This window comes from Fusarium keratoplasticum, chromosome 14, assembly GCF_025433545.1.
Source record: "Fusarium keratoplasticum isolate Fu6.1 chromosome 14, whole genome shotgun sequence".
Lineage (NCBI taxonomy): Eukaryota > Fungi > Ascomycota > Sordariomycetes > Hypocreales > Nectriaceae > Fusarium > Fusarium keratoplasticum.
The window spans coordinates 684,414-705,638 of NC_070542.1; the positions used below are offsets into that span (position 1 = coordinate 684,414).

Genomic DNA, 21,225 nt, shown 5'->3' on the forward strand with positions numbered 1-21,225 from the left:
ATAACATTCGTGTGACCGGATGTAACTATCCGGTTTCACATCTGGCCTGTCGCATAATCCTAACGACATGAGCTTAAATAGCTGTGCCCGAACACATGGCTGTTCGATTTCTTTTGTTCTTTAGATAATTCTCATCAATTGACTGGTGCCATCAATGATCCCTGTGGAGCCAGTTGTCTGACACATACAGACCAGCCCGCCTGCCCCGGATCCGTTCGATCTGGACGCCCACACACCATGGCTACAAGTCGGATGAGAATGAGGCAGTGTCGAGAAATGCGACATCACATCCAGCGTTGTAAACTCCTTGCTCATGGAAGCTGTAGAGAGCATAAGTCAGATAGACAGGGTACGTTGGCCGGCGAGTATCTTGTTCCTAGATCTCGCCTCTTTGCTTGGGCCAGAGGTACGACAAATGACAAGCTTATGACCTAGCACAAGGAGTCAAGCAGGATGACCTCGAGCATTGTCGCCAAGACCGAGTCATTTTAATGGCATCATTTATCGTAATGAGGCATTCATGAATGTCAGGCTCGCTGCAATCCCCGCTTTCTTGCTACCCAAGAGGTTCACGGCACTTCCCGCTTTTGGCACCGAATACAGTATGTCGTAGACTCGTGTTTACTCTTATTTATATGAGAAAGAGTTAGGTCATCCCTCGTCCATCACACAGTATATCCCCTCATTCCCGTTCCGGCCGGCCTGCCCGCCTCATCATTGCCTCTTACAGCCTCACACTATGCCGTCCTCCATTGCCATTTCCGCTGGCCCCTTAGCTACACCATATCATCGCTCGCCCAAGCGCACCAGCTATTCTGCCAACAGCTCCTCCTTGAGCTCGCCCTCGTCGGCCCCGCCATCGGCCGGCAAGGACAAGGCCCTGCACACCCGCCGACCGAGCCTTGTTGGTATGTCGAGCCTCCTCCCCATCTGACGTGACTGTAGCGGCAATGGCATGACATTATTGATCAGCATTCATTCATGCGTAACATTGCTGACTGTCGTCCTAGGCTCCGCCATCTCCGTGCAAGAATGGACCGTCATCAACATCGGCGACCCGGATGGTCCGCCTTGGCTGGTATGTTGGTCTAGGCTCTAACCTCCGCTCCCCAGAAGATGAGGAGACATATGCCTGTCTTTGCTAGCTTGTACTGACAATACCTCAATTAGATTTTTTACCTCTCTTCTAGCCAGGGCTTCGCCTGGAATCCAGGTATGCTGCCGTACAATACATATGCTTCAGTTCTGGGCTGATTTGTGACGTCCACAGAGATCTTCCTTCCCTCCTACGTCGACTGCGACTACGTTCCGCTTGAGAACCGCCGAGACCCTGTTCACGCAATCTTCCTCAGCGACGAAGAGTCCAAGAATCTGCTCCCACAATAAGCACACTCCTTGGCTGTACCCGGCCCCAACCCCGGCCACAATTTAGACCTTTCCTTCTCACGAGGCTCTCGGTTTGACTTTTCATCTTTCTTCCTTTATATCTTCACGGCGTCTCTGGTTTCGTGGATTTCCTTTCTTTCTATCACCGAGCAGGCATTACATGCCTCTTTCGAGACCGTATTCGCTTGTTTGACGGGGTATTCGAATGGGACAGTCCAGTTAGTTGATTTAGTAGCCTCACCTTGTGGATTGTCTTTGGCGGAGTATCACAGACTTGGCGGACCGCTTATGACTCTGATGTGGTCAATACTTTGGCGAATCGGGGCTTGGGGTGCAAGGGTGCACACATGGGATTGGCAGGGCCCCCGGAGTTTGCGTTCCCATTCTCTTCGGGCCGTCAGACTGCCGCATTCTCTTGCTGTTTATGTTATTATGGCTGAACTTTCTTTGGCGGACGGTGGCGATGTGGTTCAACGGCCTGTTAAGTTACGTCTCTTCAATTTACAGTCTACTTAGTGGGTTGTGCAGATGACGATCGGTTTTTTTCTTTTTCTTTTTCTTTTTCATTCCTGCCTTGCGGTATGTTATAAAGCCTGTCTCCGTCATAGCATTAAGCTTGATGGATATGAAGGGAGGCCGCTTGATTTTGTTAGAATGTATTGATCTGTCCTATTCCGTCTAATCTCCCTCTTGGTAACGGAAGCTAGTAGATTCACAGGATACTTACCATCCCGGCGCTAGATAAAAAGGGCCGTGTTTGCATGCGGGTAAGCAGCATCATGTTGTGACCGGTAACATGAAGATCTTTCACCTAGTGTGATGAAAACAGGGGAACGAAGGGAGCTGCCTATGATGAACAGGCCAGAATAGAGCGAGACATATACACTGTTTAATTGCAAACTGAGGCGTTCAAGGCACAAGTCTCGGAACTGAGGGTGCACCCTTCTGACACCAGTCCTTGTCTGTTTCTGACATTCATATTCTCTCGGTCCGTTTCACCGCCATCGGCCCAAGCTTGATGACGTGTCCGATTATCCCAAATCAGTCGTGTTTTATGATTGGTATTGACTCGCAATTGGGGTTACTTCCTGTAGTCTGTAGCCCGCAACGCGACTTGCATGATTTGCAAACCAATATACCGATACTTCTCATCTGGATGAGGATCGACCCAGCTTGTCACCATCCGCCGCGCACCTAACGAAGAGTCGCGCAACCCACATCAAAAAGAGGGCGAAAGGAGAAGTTCTCTTGCCAGAATATGATCATACCAGAGACAACCAGGCGCTCTATTTAGCTCATCTAGATCAGTTTCCAAGCGGCTAAGCCGCCGGGGACACGATGTAGACAGCATGTATGTACCACCATCAGTCCGAAGACCTTTCTTGGTAAGACCAGTTGACCCCGGTACGTTTGATCTCATGTTCATGGGCCCGCTTAAGATGATTCGAAAGGATTTGAGGCTGGTAGAACGCAGGCTGCAATACTCGCAATTCTCTTAGCTGGACGTTCCCTAAACCTGCAATTACCAACAAGGAACACAACGATCCCGAGGTAACATATTCTGATAACCCGCTGGGTTCTAATAGACAGTGCTTCCCTCCGTCCTCTAGCATAGACGCCATAGAAGACCTTTCAAATCTTCTAGTACGAGTAAGTAGTCGAGTAAGTGTTCGTGGAAACATGAAGCAACAGAGACATGAAATTCTAGAAGATGCTATGAAAAGAGGTGGGGCCGCTTACTTCGGTTGCGTTCCTAGAGAATCTCCTCGCAGATGGCGTCGAATCGAAGGTTGAAAAGCCTCGCATTTTGCATGAATTTTTCAGTCTTGTCGAGTTCCCTGTCCCGGCCAAAGAGCGTCTCGACGAACTTGATGCCGGCATCCTTGCCTGGACCTGATGTCTTTCGCTCGGCAGCCTTGAGCATGGAGGACTCGCAGGCCTTAAGAAGCCCCCTCAGCTTCTCACGAAGACGCTCACCGGCGTCAATGAACTCCCCAACAAGGACCCGGTTCTTAGCGCTACGCGCCCTACCCACAACTTCCTTAGCTCGCTTCATCTTGCTGGCCAATTGAATGAGGAGAAGCCAGAGTTCACCGGCCATATCGGAGAGGGGGGTAGCCGGGCCGTGATGGTAATTAGTCCAGTCATAGATCCACTTGCCAAGGCTATTGGCATCAAACACACTGCCCAGCAGCAAGACGGGCTCTTCGGTGGGATCCCAATTCTTAAGTGAGTAGCCCTGAGGGATGTAGTGCATTCTAGCATCAGCCTCGGTGGCCTTGGGACTAGCCAAAGTCGGATTTGTGATGCAGTGGCAGCTGGTAGGTCGGATGAGTTGGGACTGGGTTGGCAGGGCAGCGGTCGAGGAACGGCGGCTATGCATGAAACTGGTGGGAGGCTGGGGCTGGAGCATAGGCATCTGCTCTCGACCGTGGAGCTTTTTATAATAGGCGGTGGGGGCGGTAGCTTCTGGGCCGTCGTCGTGATCGTAATTAGTGTATAATCCCAGATCGTATTTAAAGTCTTGAGTGTATGGCGCGGGTCGGCGGTCGTGATGATTGCTGAGGCGCGACTGCGCAGGAAGCACGTAGGTGTGTCCCAGAGCCTCGATGATCTCGTCCTCGTCAGACTCTCCATAGGGGTTGGAAGCCCGGATATAGGCAAACGAGTATTGGCGGTCGCACTTGGAGCGCCGAGACGAAGCGGAGAGCCTGGGCGATAGAGATGTTCTGCGGTTTATAACTGCAGTGCTATTAGTGATGTTGTACAGTATGTACAACCTTGTTGTACGTACGTGTACTATATACGTACGGGTAGACCCACTATATACCAAATATAGGAATATATGGGTCGTATCGTACAAGCACGGAGCTAGCTGTACAAAACTTTGCTGGCTTGACAACCCAACGTAACTCTGCCATTCTCTCCCAATTGAAGGTATCGCCAAAAAGATGGCCCCCGCTAAAGCTAGCGCTACCTTCGTTTGGCGACAGTTTATCGACCTCGGCCGCTCTAACCCCCAGAAAAGCAAGCGATATAGATGCCGTCACTGCTAGAAGGATTTCGCTGCAACCTCTATCGGGAGGCCGAAAGTGTTGAAATGAGCATGTTGTGTTAATTGAAGAAGAAGAAAGATCGGTGCTAACCAGCGGAAACTATTGACAAGAAGACATCCACATCCTCGCCACCAATGGATCGGAATAGCCATTGATCCGTTAAACAATGGATCTCAACAGTCCCTGTGTCACCCGGCGGTATGCCCAGCAGAGTATTGATTCCTCCTCTTCTGTCTTTAAAAGCGTGCAGTTACCGCCATTTTCGCTGCGTGGCTTGGCGCCGAGGAGACGCCCGCGCAGTCTATAATACGGAACCTTCAATTCATCGGATGCTTTCTTGACGGAGCGATAAAAACCGGCTTCGTATAACTCCACGGCCGCGACGGTGCGTTCCTTAATGTTCTCAACGTTAAAGCGTAAAAAGTTAGGCATCCCGGTGGCCGGATTGATCCATTTTTGTATTATGCAATCTTTAGAAGATTCACTGCTCATTGATGTAGTCATATCGCGAATTGATGCACAATTGCAATAGTTGTGGTTGAGTTACTCTGAATGGTTTAAGGTGGTGATATCGCAAAAGCAGGGATAGCTTCACTGAGGGCGGGGTTGAGCATATGACCAAATCGTTATCCGTGGGTTTATGTATTAAAAACATGGTACCTCGTATTTGGTGGAGTACCTACACAAATGTAGGTACCTCGGTTTTTTTTTTTGCGAATCAACCCTCCATTTGCAGACTCCCACAGTAATGATCCTGTTGAATATGTGGGGTGTCACGTGTGGGTCAAGGATCTTAAGATTAAAAGCAGATCCTTCAGGGGCAGACACTCAACGAACACAACACGAATACACTGATTCAACCAATGGACCGAATACACGTGCTGTCTGACAGATCCCTGCGGAACCAATTGTCTGACACACAGTGTTCTAGACTGTGCCAAATGGTGCCCCAAAATTTGACGTGGACTTGAACTTGAGGGGAATATCCGCTTCCACGCTCTCGCGACCGGGTATGTCGCAGTCGTCATCATAGGTATTTGCATGCGCGCCATTGGATCTCCACCAACTATATCTTCTATAATCCGGGGCATCCATGCCCTGAGGGTCAGGATTAAACTCCGAGCTCTGTGGCAAACTCCGCCCGACCGGCTTGAGCTTCTGGTTGACCACCTCACAGAATATCTCATCTAGAGTACGAATGTCCTTAATCAAAGGTCCCTTGAGTAGTTTGTTATTCACGGAGTCGAGCATGGGCTCTAGATGATTTGGATGCTCGTTTCGCCATGCCTCATGAGATCGTTGGCCAGTGGCGCTTTTTTCAAAGTTTTCCGGCTCTGTGGGATGCATTGACGCATCTGCGACCATCTCAGGTGTCGGAGTCGTGGTATAGCTTCGGTCATGGAGGGAACTCATCTCGGTGCTAGAGACGGTGGGGATGAGTGAGAGAGGGCGACAGGATGTGTGACTGACATGTATTGCCATCCGCGTGGGTTCTGCGAGTGTGAGGGCGAATGGAGTGTTCTTCCCTGATGATGGGCCGTCGATGGAGGAGTTTCGGTTCCTGTCCGGGTTATGGACAGCATCGACTGGAGGTGAGGTTGTTGGAGATGGGGGAGTTTCAGCATGCTCGTCACCAACAGTAAAGGTATATCTCTTGACGGCAGTTTCCTTGGCGGTGATGCCGTCCAACCTGGGGTCCTGCACGTCAATGCTCGCAGCCGGCCCAAAGAAATCCCCTGATGGAGAAGAGCGGAAGTTTTTGTCAATGGATTTTTCGGGCTGGATTAGAGGATCCAAGGGGACGATGGGCGCAGGGATGGACGGGCGGCTGGGTGCCATACAAGAGCCGCCAGGACTGCGGAAGTGAGCCCGACAGGGTGCACCGTCGAGGCCTAGAGATAGAGAGAAAGGGTCTGTCCTGGAGAAGCTGACCGGAATGGATGGGTTTTGGGATCGTGACGTCGACTGACTTGAGGTCGTAGAGGAGTATGAATTCTCCATTGAAGCGCCACTACTACCGCCCTGCTGGCTGCCCACTGGCCACACGATACCAGTGGCCTGGATGGCGATGGACTTGAGAATCGAGTTCTCACCTTCAAGGCGATGAACACGTTCCTTGAGACCCTCAATCTCTCGCAACATGATTGTCTTCTCCGTCCCCCATGTTTGGCGAACTTGGTCCATGATAGCACGGTCCTCCTGATAAGTCTCACCACGCCGGCGGTGCGCCGTCGGCTAAGACTTATTTGGATTGGGGAGCGCCGATGAGGTACTCAGGAATGCTTGAGAGAGGAGTTATAGATGAAAGCGAGAGCACTCGATCTGGAATGGATAGAGGAACAGATTGAGATGGCGAGACTGGATCAATCTGAGTGTAGCATGGGGCATTGATATGAAGGTGGTCTGAGGGCGATTTTGGAAGGAAGACTGGGCGGCGCGCAAAGAAGCAAGGGAGAGAGGGACGGAATAGGCAGGGTAGAACTTAAATGGGCTTAGAGGCGGGATTCGGCTAAGCTAGGCCTGCTGTTGATAGTTAAGGCAGGGAAGGAGGTTTTGACGATTTGCTGGTGGAGGGAAAGTATGAGGGCGGCAAAGCAATGGAGGAGATGGAGCTTCGGTATTTAAGGCTGGCATTAAAGGGATTATCCATGTCGCCGTCGAATGCGCCAGAGGCCAGGATTCCTCTTTAGTCAAATATCTACCTTCATTATCTCTCACTAGTACCAGTTTCACATGTTTTATCACCAGCTTGATCGACCAGATAAAATTAGTAGAACTTCAGCAGCAGTTTTGCAGTACAACCAAATGATGTGAATGGACTCGCCACTCCAGTCATAATTCACATGTCAAAGATGTCTGATTGCGTCATTATATCAATTAGGTGCTCTGTGGCCATGCAAACTCAAGAGCTGGACAATCTTACGTTGGGACACGGCTTATCGTGGGAAAGTTAATGTGGCTTTACCCGGAACAAGCTGAACAAGCTGCAAGGACGTGCGTTAAAGGTAGGTGTCAGATGGAGTGGGATGGAGGAAGGATTGGCTTAGATTACATTGTTGAGTGCTACGTTCATGCAGTACTGGAACAGACATCTCAGTTCGCCGCCATCATAAGTGCCGTATGCCCAAGCATTCTGTATCGTTTTCCTTTGGCACCGGGACCAAAGGCCATTGGAGAGAATGCTTCCACGTAACCCGCAAAGGCACCCTGTTCATTCCATCATCGCTGGTGCCAACGCCCACGCTAGAGAGCCTTGTTGTATCAGCCTTATATTTATCTAATCGTAAAATTTTCGGGTAAACAGCCTGGCCAATGGTCCGACGGGTATTCAAGGAGGGGCTTTTTCTCAGATAAGAAGGCTCGGGCTAGGCATTTACGGCATGTTGGGCTGCCCATGCTTTAAAAAGAAAAAAAAAATCATGATTGCGACCAGGCTGAGCGACTCAATCGCATTTTCCATCTGGAGAGCTGTACAATGTGGCCAGCATCGACGGTGCCCCGGGTTTGCTCGGCGTAAGCCACCGACGCAGACACTGGGAGAAGCGGGGGCGCCTCTGTGACATCTTGAAATGTGTTGTGGTCGTCAGGGTTAACGATACATGCCTGTTGAATGTCGCGGGAACATCGGCGAGCGTACAGCATACATTTTTACGAGCAGCTATTATGAAACAACTTTCGGTGCAAAATATCATCCTGTGGAGACACAAAGATATGTCTACATAACCAAGGAGCAAGCGAATTGCGAGACTACAAGCCTAGCTAAAGTGTTAGGGCTCGCATGATGTACACAAAACTGCTTCGGCTGCAATAGGGTTAGCCTTCCAACTTGCCAGCTAAGCATGAGCCAGTGTGCACGGATCTTTCCATATGCACGATTTGGTCAGCGAGCTGTCACTCATACCCCTGTACAACGACATGACATGGTAACGGCGAACTTTCTGAAACAAGCGGCTACCACCGCAATTAGCGGAAGGTTCGAGATTGGTTCAGGATCTTGGCTCGGTTGTTGAGAAACTGATTCCCCACCACCAGACAGACACAGAATTAACACTACAACCGGCTCCATGAAGCAAGATTATTCTTCGTCTCGGCAGCTTTCGACCCAACAGCCACGTTCCGCGTGCTACTTACGCGGAACTCACTGCTGGGCCAGTTGAGTGCGCCGTTGGGCGAATGGGGAGGCATTCACCGGCCCGGAGCCCAACAGTTGGGTCCTTGTGGCACTCCTAGGAGCTTAGTAGGGGTCCTTGCGCCAGCCACCCGCCAACTGAACGCAAGAATTGCCTAACTGATACAGCCACGGCCAAATCGTACAAGCAACGGCACGAACAGCGAAGCTCCACTTGATCAGCTTTTAGCAGAGCTAGATCCAGAGGACTGTTCGTTCTTTGTGTGCCAATTTTGTGACAGAAAGGTGATCTTCCAATTCAATCGACATACATATAGATTGTGCCGAACGATGAGTGCCGTCATGCTAGGGACCGTGCTCTTTACCTATCCAGCAATACCGTCATTGCTGGGGGGTTTTGCCGTCAGAATGACATCCGTACTAGTCGATTGGGACTTTAGTTAATTCACGTTCCTTTGTTTCAGCTAAAATTGCAGTATTCTCATCCCGGCCCATAAGCTGTGTCGTGTGGTAGAGAGACATAAACTTTCAGCCGTTTTGTCGCAAGGTCAAATGGAAAAAAACATGTAGAAAAGCCCCTGAGTTGTATCTAAAAAGTGCACAACGATCAGAATTTACAGTTAATCCCTGTAGCCGGGTTGTGTTAAAGGCTGTGTTAGCGGGATTTAATCCTCTGGATCCTCCGGATCCTTGATCTCATTCCTTCTGATCCTTTGACACTTTTGTCCTTCGTTCTGTTGGACAATCAACATACGACCAGGCTATTGTTGATCGACCACATCTTCACTAAGATGACCAGCCCCTGCGCGAATTACTATGTGAGTTTCCATAGCTGGCTCGAAGACCAGCGTATTGATCGCGAAGAGGGCCCTATCAAGTGCCGCAATAGGGTTCTGATGTTCGGCACCCGTTGCGATTTCTGTCTGGTTTGATACTCCTAGGCGCAATTGAGTCCTTCCTAGGCTGACCCCGACTATAATACTAGACCGCAGGTGCTGGAATGCCTATGAAGAATTTGCTGCCGCTGCCATGCCCCTCGACTCCATCTAGGGAATATACCAAGGCTATGAACGCGACGGTATGGGAGAATAAGGCGGCTGGCAATGAGGAGGATGTGGTATACAGGAAGAGAAACTAAGCCACTCCTTGATCCGTTCAACCTCGCGTATTCGGATTAATTGGGATTATGAGACAAAATGATTATAGTTTAATCTCCCTCTCTCTCTCTCTCTCTCTCTTTTTTCTTTCTTTTTTTTTCTTCTTCGTTTCCCAGTGCATCAAAAAGGGTGTGGGTATCTCCGCCTGATAAGTGCCTTGTCGATCTGCTTTTGAGAATTTGCCTCCTCTGCCCGCCTAGGGCGAGTAGTCATCCACGAGCCAAATTTTGTGTTGACGGTTCTCCCCACAACAACAGAGGCAAGCAGTGATCCATGCGGAAGACCCACCTGCGGTAGCTCCCACCTCTCAGATGTCTGTCTGTTCAATAGAAGGCGCGCATGCAAGGTATACCTCTTGGCGTAACGCTCTTGCGTAATTTCTCGTCGAATGCTCTGTCATCAGCACCCTTACTCTCGAAGCTGCCCAGGCCAAGGACCTTGTGAGCCCTCCATTCCTTGTAGACTTGCTCCTGTCACATCGTATCACTAGGGCTACCCCGACACGGGCTGTGTGACCCACACGATCAAGATTGGATGAAACAGATCGTGAGGAAAACCCCGTCACAGCTGACGAATACGACCATATCCGAGGAAGGATAAAATAGACCAACTTCAGTCATTCATTTACTTAGAAATAAAGAGCTTCAACGCAGTCAAAATCCCCTGTTGAGTGTGACAGCTCCAACGCCTCCTAAACGTAAGATACCCTGTCTGCAATGGCTGGCTGAGGGATCTTGCCCAGCGTCGACCGCAGTGAGATCGGTCTATATCTCGGATATCGTGTAATTGTTCATTCCCAGGGTTGAAAGCCACTCCACTCAATCCACGTAGTGGATCCACTCGTGGATTCCACTGTCCACTCCACTGGCAAAATTCCAGTGGATTGGCTAATCCACCGAATCCACTCGACGATGTCGTGGGTGGATTGGGTGGATTTGAAGTGGGGTAGTTAAGGGCGCCCATATATTTTGGCAGAATGCCTCTAACAGAGCCTGATGTGCCCCTACGTTTCTACAATGTTGCTACCCTGTGTCAAAACCACCATGAAGCTTCTAAACAAACGCAATTTTAGAATACATAAAATTCAGGGAGTATCATTGGAATGTCCTTGGCTTTCTCATTGGGGTAACACAAGTCTTGATAGGTATATTTAAGCCTTGCTCCGTGAGTGCCATATCGTCTTGAGAGCCATCAAGAGTTATACATTTTCCTGTTACACAATGACATTTCCAGCACATATCCGGTTCGACTGTCCATATTTTAGATTTATAACGCAACACTTATACTATTAAATAACTTCCGGCAAGCTGATTCGAAAAACGCGTCTAGATCCCTCGATTTCTCAATACTGCGCGAAAAATTGCAAGCGACACTACTCGCGTCAAGCTCGTGATTTGAAGACTGTTAGGGACTTATCTACTACGCGACCCCAAGATGACACTGGCTACGTGCTTGTCCACAACAAATTAGCTTGAAAGGAAGTATCTGAAACATCTGCGGGATAAGGGCCTATTGTGCCAACTGACCGCGTTGGACGCGTCATGCGCGCTTACTTGACGGCCTGTTGTTAACCCATCACTGCACCATATTTTGCGATTTCGACATGACAAAGAGATTATTTTACCATGACCTCGCCTGATTCCTGCTTTGACATTTCCGACAGCGGCTTCGGGTCCGCTGCCGAATCAACGCCCTGCCCGACGCCGTATCCTACCCGTTCAACCTCGACCCCTGTCTCGACTCTGACGACCTCTCCCGCAAGCGATGAACAGTACGAACGTACGCTCTGGAGGCTTTTCCCAGGCTGGGCGTTCTCTGAGCGAGCCAGAGAGACGCGTTGCTGGGCCTGGCAATTTGGATATGACATCCAAAAGGAAGACGACCGCAGATGGATATGTCGAGCGTGCATTCGCAAGAATAATCCACATCCGCGTCATTTCGAAGCTGATGGCATTCACAACGCGTACAATCATCTGTTCAACGATCACGGGATTCGCGCTCCTCCTGGGATGACCAAAGGAACTGCTGAAAAGTAGGCGAATTCTAAGGGCAGAAAGCCTCCGGGGCAGCGGACTCTCGCTGAATCCATGAAGCTCGATCTACACGACCCACGAGAACAAGCAATTGCGAACGACTTCATCAAACGCTTCGACAAGGAACACTTCCGGAGGCTTCTGATCGACTGGATCGTGGCCAGGAATCACTCCTTTTCAATTGCCGAGGAGGCAGAACTCCACGCTATCTTCGATTACTTGAACCCGTCAGTTTCGGCACGTAAAGCCAATATTACCCACACAACAGTTCGAGAAAAGATCGTCGCCGGGTTCGAACAAAACAAGCAGAAGGTGATAGAGGCCTTGAGCAAGGCGCCTGGCCTTATCCACATGTCCTTTGACGGCTGGCGGTCTGGAAACCGGCACGCCTTATATGGTATCTGTTGCTTCTTTAGGGACGAAAACAACAAACCTTGCAAGATTACGCTCGGGCTCCCCGAAGTCAGCGCCAGGCACACTGGGCTTAATATCGCCGCCGAAATCCTCGACGTAATTGAATCGTATCAGATCCAAGACAAGATTGGCTATTTCACGCTTGACAACGCGAAAAACAATGATACCGCCATGGAGATTATTGGTAGAGAGCTCGGCTTCGTAGGGGCCCGCAGGCGAGGACGCTGTTTTGGGCATACCTTGAACCTCTCCGCCAAAGCCGTTCTATTCGGGCACGATGCTGACGCCTTTGAGCGGCGGATATCAGGGGCAGAGCCTCTTACTGAAGCAGAACACTTGATTTGGCGCAAGAAGGGGCCAGCAGGCAAATTGCACAATCTTGTGGTAGCTATCCATAGATCTGACTTGTTGACTGGCATGCTTCGCAATATTCAACAAGAAGCCTTCAACAAGTCAACTGACCCCAAACTCAAAGCCAGAAAGCCATTGGATGTCATTTTGGACAACGATACCAGATGGCTATCGCAGGTATATATGATACGACGAGCTCTACTGCTTCGCGACCATATCGAGCGACTCGTTGCCCACCATCGAATCGACTTCGAACAACAGAACAAGACCAAGAGGGGCGGCCCTAAGAAGTCACTCACATTGCCCTTTATTTGCCAGCCAGAGAACCAGCTATCCGATAAGGACTGGGAGGTGGTCGAATTATTTGCGCAAATCCTTGGTTACTACGAAGCCACGATCAAAATGCTTGAAGGCGACGGCCAGATCCGCAAGCGGAAGCATGGGTGGACTGGGTCATATGGCAATATTTGGGACGTTATTCAAGGCTTCAAATTCCTTCTCGAGCAGCTTGAACGCTTCAAGGATATCGCGAAGGACTTCCCTGATCCTGAACACTTCAGGATCAACATCAATTTGGGCTGGCAGAAGTTGAATGAGTACTACGAGATATTGAGCGAGACGCCCATCTACTACACTGGCCTAGCGCTCCATCCGGCATACCGATGGAAATGGTTTGAACGCAACTGGACTGACCGCCCAGAGTGGATTGACGAGGCAAAAAACATGGTTCATGATGTCTGGCGTTTTGAGTATCGGGAGGCCGTATTACCTGGAGAGGAGCCATTAGCCGTTGAGCCAGTTCCCAAGCAGCGGAAGACTTCGGACAATCCGTTCCAAGAATACCTTAAACGAAACCGCTACACAGCGCCAGAAGCAGGTCACGATGGCCTCACGCCAGGCGAAGACGAATACCTCCACTGGATTACGCACTGCGAAAGTGGCGATGGCTCCATTGACGATCCTCTCGCTTACTGGCACTAGAAGCGATTCAAGTATCCAAACTTATCGCGAATGGCGCTTGATTTTCTCACGATACAACCAATGTCTGCTGAGTGTGAGCGTCTTTTCTCAGCAGCAGGTCGGATGGTGAACCCTCTGCGCCACCAGCTTGAAGCCCAGATTATCGGGATGTGCCAGGTATTGCGCTCATGGCTGAGGGCGGGTATTATTCATGAATTAGATCCCTTTTTTATCTCGGTAGACGAAGAAAAAGTCAACCTCGAATTGGCTCAGATGTCAGATCAACAGCTTGAAGGATGGGCAACAAAGTGGCTCACTCAGGTGGTGGGCGTTCAAGGCGAGATGGAAGCCAGTTGGAGATAAGTCTCACGTGGAAGTTGGAATAAGGGACGTAGGTGGGCAAGGGCTTCGGGAATAGCTTCACCATCATGGCATCAAGAATAGAGGCACTTGCCAATCCACCCAATCCACCCAATCCACGATAGCTTCCAGTGGATCCACTATACTGAGATATTCAGTGGATTATGATCTACCCACTCCACTCGAGCAGCCAGTGGATTGAGTGGAGTGGCTTTCAACCCTGGACACAGTGATGCGCAACAGACTAATTCTGCGACTCCGTGAGCAGGGCTGGCCCCAACATCTCGCACGATGGGCTGGATCCCTTATGCACGGCCGGTCAGCTTGCGTCAGATACACTCCAATATTCACCCCTCTCCACGGCCACCCAGCCAGAGCGCAATTCCTTGCCCTCTCGAGTGTCGCACGAGGGAATAACTATTATCGGATTCAAGCATATATATTCAAGACGGAGGGAAGATGGAGTGGATATGGAGATGAATGATTGATTGATCTCTGGAGGCGAGAGTGCTGATGATTGAAGTTGTAATTACCGGTACGTGTTCTGTAACGTGGGGACCCTAGCTTTGGCCACCACCCCCCTCTGGCCAGTGGAAATTGCCTCAACACCAAAATGCACACATCACGTAAATCAGCAATTTCTCAACGAAAAATAATGTAATCAATTCAGTTGACCCTGGAATACACTCTGCAGACCCTGCTCTTTCTTTTCTGCTACTCTGATGGAATTCTCTTGTAATTTGGGCGCCTCACGGTCGCGGTATTCCGTAGGTGCCTTCGCCGCCTCATAATGAGCGTACGCAATTTCCTCGATGCGCGCAAACCTCTCGTTAGGGTCATAATCAACGGCCTTCCTGCCGGTGGGCTTCTGCGACTCCAGCTTGTCCTCTAGGAACTCAATTCTCTGCTTCTGGCTGGCGATAATGCTATTTAAATGAGTGATCTGCTTGCCGTTCTGGTTAATTAGATGTCGGGCTTCACGATTGACGCCGCCATCGCCATACCGGGCCTGATCTAGCCGTCTTTTGACATCCCTCTCGTTCTTTGGCGTACGAAGATTATCACGAGCTAGCGGCTTCTGCTTTTTTGGTGTTGATGGTGTCAAATCCGGCGGGGGAGGGCGCTTGGTATTGACAATCTGCTTCATCGGCTTCTCAATGTCGATAGGATAGATTCCTGAGCCCCGGAATGAGTGTCGGATGTTTCTCTCGGTCAGGGCTTTCTTTCGAGCTATTTCATAAGAGTATATGAAGCGTCGTTTTTGAATAGGAGACCTGGCTGCGAAGGTTGCATACTTCTCAGTCTCCTGGTGAAAAAATCGCTTGAGAACCGCAAAGATCCCAACGTCGAGAGGTTGTGTGGTATGAGACGAGTGTGGCGGTAAGTAAAGAAGCTGTACCTTATTTAACCAAGCCAGGAACATTATCTCTACTGTCACATGAGAGCTGTGGCCGTCGAGAATAAGGAGTCGCCATTTCCCGGGAGCAGGCTCTGTTTCCGGCAGAAACACCTCGACGAACCATTTCCTGAAGATCAGGCTATTCGACCAGCCTGTAGATGTGCAGTCGTACTTCCAATCCGGCCACGGAGGGTCAAACCACTGGCCCTGAAGGTTCTGACCGGTGAAAATCACCACCGGCGTCGTACTGGTGCCACAAGCTGAAATACACTCGATTATCGAGACCCAGGTACGAGAATCGCTCGCTGAGACGGTTGCGAAGGATGTAAAGGAAGTCCCTACGACTCTTCCGGCCTTAGTCTCCCCTTCAGCAACTCCATGTTCGTCGATATTGTGCAACGTGGTCCAGTCGATATCCTTATCCTCGATTTGGTGCTCCAGGAGTCGAAAAAAGCGCTGTAACTGCTCCTCCGTAGTCTCATTCGCTCGTACGGCGTCTGTAGGTCGTGGTGGCTTCATTTTGATGTCCTTATGGCGCGCAATAAAGCGGTTGACCCAGTTATGGCCGACGTGTTCGTCTCGTCCATCGTGCTTGAGTATGAGGTCCGCAAACTTGCGTATATTTGCCTTGCTTTGGCCGCGGCCAGCAGCTTCTTCGTTTAAAATCCAACTGACTAGATTCTTCTCTTGATCCGGATTCAACTTTTGAGCCGGAATTTGAGCATCGCGAGCGTTGGTGCCGCCTTTTTTGCGGTTGCGAAGACTCCCGCGTGAGATGGCGTGCGTAGAAGCAACTTGCACGAGCGGAGCGTGTTTGAGGTCTTTGAGAGCGCAAGAAATTCGATATTCACGTTCTTTGTCCATTTCCAATTATAATAATATAATTTTGAGCTTCATACGACGTAAAATGATAATTCTGTGGCCAACTTAATTATTCGCATCGCCAAGGATGAAGTCTATGATGATGTGGCTAAAGGGGGGTGCTGGCCAAAGGTGGGGTCTCCACGTATATGCTCTCTATCTTCGCTTCTCCCTTACAAGGTGGCCAGGAGATAACCCTTCTCATACAATATCTCCCTACCTACTACCGGTACTCCTATCGTCACTGCGTCACTGCGTCACTTCTTCCTCTTCTGGGTAGCCAGCCGGGCCTTTCTATTAGCCCGGAGGAGCTTGCAGAGCTGGTCAAGCGAGCAGCCCATCTGCTGCTGCCGCAAGCTCATGGCGTGCATAGCAGCCTCCTCGCCTGTACGCTGTGCCTGCGCTATACGTCGAATCTCCTTAATGATCTCGAGCCGTAAGGAGTACCACTGCAGCTCGCTCTGCCGGCCCGCCCGCCACCCGCTTCCCCAGCGGCTATCGAGGGCAGAAATAGCTACCTGGCCTCGTAGCCCAGCTGTCCACTCTCTGCATAAGTCCCTGACTGTCTTGACCTCCCGGCACATACGGTGCTGTTGTGGCTTTTCTAACGCCGGGCTCGCTGAGCGGCTGTTGCTGCTGCTGCTGATACTTGAGCAAGCTGATGCCACGGATACCATGGAATCGTGCGGCTGAGTGAGACAGAGATGACAGGCTTGGGTACAGGGCGCAAATGGTGGTGGGATGGTCAGATTCATGATTGGCAAGTTCTCTGCTCCCCACACATCTAACTTCAAGCCCGCTTCGGTATGCTATTAGTCTCACATGTCCCACAACTCTCACAATTCGTCAGCACTAAACGTCATCATGAATGTAACATTCGCTTACGTGGATCGGGACTCGCCCTCTTGAGTGTTGTTACTTAAATAATCGGTCGCACTCCCTACATCCTATTCCATATAGCGTAAAACGAACCTCCATAACTGCGAGAAATTCGGACATCAGACAGTAGGATATGACGCGAGAATACCTCTACTATGCCCTGTCCGCCGTCTTGACGACCTATATCGTCTGGACAGCGGCTGAAACTTACCTGTCCCTGACTAGGACAATCTATCCGACGCCTCTTCACCACATCACACGCTCGAGTCTTGCGGCTCTTCTCATCCCCATTGCAATGGCCCTGTATAACGAGGCCAAGTACCTTTCCAAGATGCGCACCCACAATTGCAGTCCCTGCCCCGTCTATCTCCATAGTGAGCCCATACTTGGCCTCGACTGGCTGCGCCTCTCACTCAAGGCACTCGAGAGCAACACGCTGCTGGAGACCTGGCAGAGCACCTTCAAGCGCGTGGGGAACACATTTTGGGTGAAGGCGATGGGCAAGTGGATTCTCATGACCAACGACCCGCAGAACCTAAAAGCCATCCTCTCCACGTCCTTCGACGACTGGCCCGTCGCTGGACCACGTCTGGACGCGGTCCTGCCTATCCTCGGCCCGGATTCCATCTTCTCGTCTAATGGCGCAAAATGGCATGACAGCAGGGCTATGATGCGGCCCGCCTTCGTCCGTAACCAGATCGCAGATCTGGCATGTTTCGAGCGGCATGTCGGCCGTTTGCTTGACATTATCCCCAAGAACGGCGAGACAGTCGATCTGCAGGACCTCTTCTACAGGATGACCATGGACTCAGCGACGGACTTCATGTGAGTTTCAGTTACATCAGAGCTAGTCAACGGGGCTGACGGGCGCAGGTTCGGCTACTCGACAAACATGCTCACAGACCCTTCGCCGGAAGCGGTCGAGTTCTGCAAGATGTTTGACTATGTCAATGCCCGCTCAGCGACCCGCGCTCGTCTCGGCATCATGGCGTTGCTAGACCGCGACAAGAAGTTCGCCGAAGGGCTCCGCATCGTCCACCAGTTCGTCGACAACTACGTGGAAAAGGTGCGGGCGGAGAAGAAAACCCCGGAACGCGGCTACGTTTTCCTCAATGAAATGATGGACTCAGAACGGAGCCCTCTGTACATCCGATCCCAGCTGCTCTCGCTCATCCTTGCCGGCCGAGATACGACGGCTGGGGTTCTCTCTTCGTTGTTTTGGGTCTTGGCTAGGCGTCCTGATGTTGTCAAGGACCTACGAAAGGAGATCTTGGAGTTGGACGACAGGTCGCCCACTTGGGAGGTAATGAAGAATCTGAAGTATCTGAATATGGTACTCAAGGAGGGTATGTCGTAACGGTTCCCCCGATCGGCTATCGAAAGTTTGTGCATCATGGACTAACATCCATAGCCCTACGGCTCTACGCACCAGTGGCAACAATGTCCCGCTCGGCGGTGCGAGACACGATCCTTCCTGTAGGAGGAGGACGGGACGGAACGTCACCCCTTTTCGTCCCCAAGGGAACAGCCGCCCGATGGTCGCTTTATAGCATGCAGCGGAGGGAGGACTTGTTCGGTCCCGACGCGGAGGAATTCCGACCTGAACGATGGAACGATCTGCGCGTGTTGTGAGTTGCCCCTGGCCACATTAGATGTTATTGTCTCTGACGCCCGGTGTAGGTGGGAATACGTACCGTTTTCGGGTGGCCCGAGGATCTGCATCGGGCAACAGTTTGCGCTTGTGCAGATGAGCTATGTCCTGGTAAGGCTGTTTCAGATGTTTGAGGGCATAGAGGCGAGGGACGACAGGCCGATGCGTCATGACATGGCCATCACGACGAAACTTGCGAATGATCTCTGGGTGGGGCTTAAAAAAGCTTGATTCCATTTCTAGAATGATGATGATCATGGCCATTGCACCGGCTTGGTAGTCCAACCAGGGTTCAGTCAGAGCTCCTAATAGTCCAGACCAATAGTTGTCAAGCTCCGGAGACCTTCACTTACTGTTGGAGGAAACTTGTCAAGATCAGGTTGTTGGAATGAGGCCAAAATTAGGCAAGGATCACGATCATCGTGAACGACCTCAACTAGCATCAGGCAGCAGCCTGCTGCCTATGAGATCAACAGATTGAACACGAGTATAAGAGACCAACCTTCGTCGCTCCTTAGATATGGGGGAACAATAGAATCTACACTGATCTTTTATTTCAATGTCTGCATTCGTGGATCGGTGCTAGGTTGACAGGTGGATGGTATTCAGATGAAGGCTGAAAAACCAGCCTAGCTGAGTGCCTCCTTTTGGAACCTCACGGCGCCATAACAAGTGACCTGGATTAACTAGCATACAGGAACATCCGCATTCCATCATATTGATGAAGATTAACCGAATTGAGGAGCATTCAAGGCCATGACGGTTAGCAGACCAGCAATCAGACCAGCCGACGGAAGCGTCAAGACCCAACCGCTGAAAATCCAGAGTAACTGGCGCCAGTTGACGGCACCCAGGTCGGCGTTCATAAGGGCAACCCCGACAACAGCTCCTGTCAAACACTGGGTGGTCGAGACGGGAAGGCCGAGTCGCGACGCAAGCAGGACAGTGATGGCGGCGCCAAGCTCCATCGCGTAGCCTCGTGTAGGCGAAACCTGTGTGATCTTATTGCAGCGCTCGCAATAGTCCAGACCATTTGGACTATTAGTCCAGACTGCAATCTAAGATCAATAATCAATCCACGACGGGCGTTCGTGGATTGACGACTAGGATGATGCGTCCCTTGAAACAAGCCTTGTTGATCCGGATCGCACCAGTAAATTGATCAGAAATATCCAAAACAAATGGTTGGCGCAGCAACAATCATGGGTACCCTGGTTTTGTAACACCATGCCAACAACCTAGCGTACTTAGCGTCCACACCGGGCGTCCGTATTCCCTGCCCTGATCTGCAGTCTGGACTAATAGTCCAAATGGTCTGGACTATTGCGAGCGCTGATTACCTGCCTTGCACAATTGAAAATGTTCTGCGACGCCTCATCTACAGCCGTGATGTTCTCTAAAACCCCTCTGCATCTCTTACCCTTCGTACGTCGGGGTATGAAGTCATGAATGCCTGGTGATGATGACAACGATCCATTTGGTCCTAGGTCCTATTGGTGTTTCGGTCTCCGCCGGGATTAGGTCTACGTTCGATCGGGTTCGAATCGAATTCGATCGAATCTTGGCATTCGATAGATATCGAATCTACGGAGGACACATTCGATTCGATGCGAATCTACAGGACAAGAATTTCTTGGCGTTCGATTCGATAGATTCGTAAGATGTCCCTGCCTGGACTCGTTGGTCGTTATCCTCGGTGGTATACCGAAGCTCTGTCTGATCAAGGTCGGCGAGAATCGCCTGGGCTCCGGCCCAAAGAGGAGTCTCGATACCGTGATCCGAGTGGGTGAAAAGGGGGCGGACCCCTGAGTACGACACAGTCCGTAGAAACTGTTTGAGTGAACTCAGCGCAGTCATGTTCCCCCTGCCGACATATATCCAGATGATGGCTCTCGAGTACGTGTCGATACAGGCGTAGATAGAGAAGCCGAAGTTCTTGAGCTTCTCGTACCCATCGAGAGACCACATAAAGTTAGGCCCAGGAACCTGGAAGTTCTTCCGGTGCTTCCAATCAGCAAGGCGTCTTTGCTCGGCCCGCTTCTTCTACTCTGGGTTCGTTTGGTACTCGCGATATAAGGTATTCTGGCCGACAAGGACGCCGGCACGGATGCGGACGTAATGGTATAGATACCCCCTGCCAAATCCTCTGATGCTTGAAGACTGACGGTCGTCTTGGAAGAGGAACTCTCTTGCTTTTTGAATAGCCTCCTGTCGTTCAGCCAGATCTCGGAAGCGCCGCTTTATGCTATGCTTCAGATGATACTCCTGTACAGTCCGCTCGGAGATCTCGATGCCGCGTCGCTTGAGATCACGGACGATAGAAGTGTCGCTATATCCGTATCGGTAGAAGTAGCCTTTGATCAGCTCGACGAAGGTGTTGGTATCAATCTTTGAGTGAAGGGGGGAGTACTCCTGGGCGTCCCATTCCGCTAGCCTCCTTTTCAGGGTTCTGACGTCGAGTACGTGTCCATCGTCGCGGAGATGGGCACAGATAGTGTCAATGGAGAGTCCTTCTCGCCGCTGCTCGGGGATCCAGTCCTTTACGGGGTCCAAGTCCTTACGGGGCCTTGGCATCGTGCGGGACGCAGA

General features: G+C 50.8%; 4 protein-coding genes across 4 annotated transcripts; 2 read left to right on the plus strand and 2 right to left on the minus strand.

The window, feature by feature from the left end:
* Nucleotides 1-739: 739 nt before the first annotated feature.
* Nucleotides 740-1,386, plus strand: NCS57_01481300 (uncharacterized protein; the record flags this gene model as incomplete). Its single annotated transcript, XM_053064399.1, has 4 exons — nucleotides 740-908; nucleotides 1,011-1,078; nucleotides 1,171-1,213; nucleotides 1,271-1,386. 4 exons carry the CDS (start codon nucleotides 740-742, stop codon nucleotides 1,384-1,386), a joined length of 396 nt encoding a protein of 131 aa, XP_052906283.1.
* Nucleotides 1,387-3,139: 1,753 nt separating this feature from the next.
* Nucleotides 3,140-4,307, minus strand: NCS57_01481400 (uncharacterized protein; the record flags this gene model as incomplete). The annotated part of the gene is made up of 2 exons (XM_053064400.1): nucleotides 3,140-4,128; nucleotides 4,295-4,307. The coding sequence occupies 2 exons, from the start codon at nucleotides 4,305-4,307 to the stop codon at nucleotides 3,140-3,142; spliced, it is 1,002 nt and encodes a 333-aa protein (XP_052906284.1).
* Nucleotides 4,308-5,369: 1,062 nt separating this feature from the next.
* NCS57_01481500 (uncharacterized protein) lies at nucleotides 5,370-6,626 on the minus strand (the record flags this gene model as incomplete). The annotated part of the gene is made up of 1 exon (XM_053064401.1): nucleotides 5,370-6,626. One exon carries the CDS (start codon nucleotides 6,624-6,626, stop codon nucleotides 5,370-5,372), a length of 1,257 nt encoding a protein of 418 aa, XP_052906285.1.
* Nucleotides 6,627-17,118: 10,492 nt separating this feature from the next.
* Nucleotides 17,119-18,867, plus strand: NCS57_01481600 (uncharacterized protein; the record flags this gene model as incomplete). The annotated part of the gene is made up of 4 exons (XM_053064402.1): nucleotides 17,119-17,810; nucleotides 17,859-18,331; nucleotides 18,397-18,613; nucleotides 18,666-18,867. The coding sequence occupies 4 exons, from the start codon at nucleotides 17,119-17,121 to the stop codon at nucleotides 18,865-18,867; spliced, it is 1,584 nt and encodes a 527-aa protein (XP_052906286.1).
* Nucleotides 18,868-21,225: the final 2,358 nt, after the last annotated feature.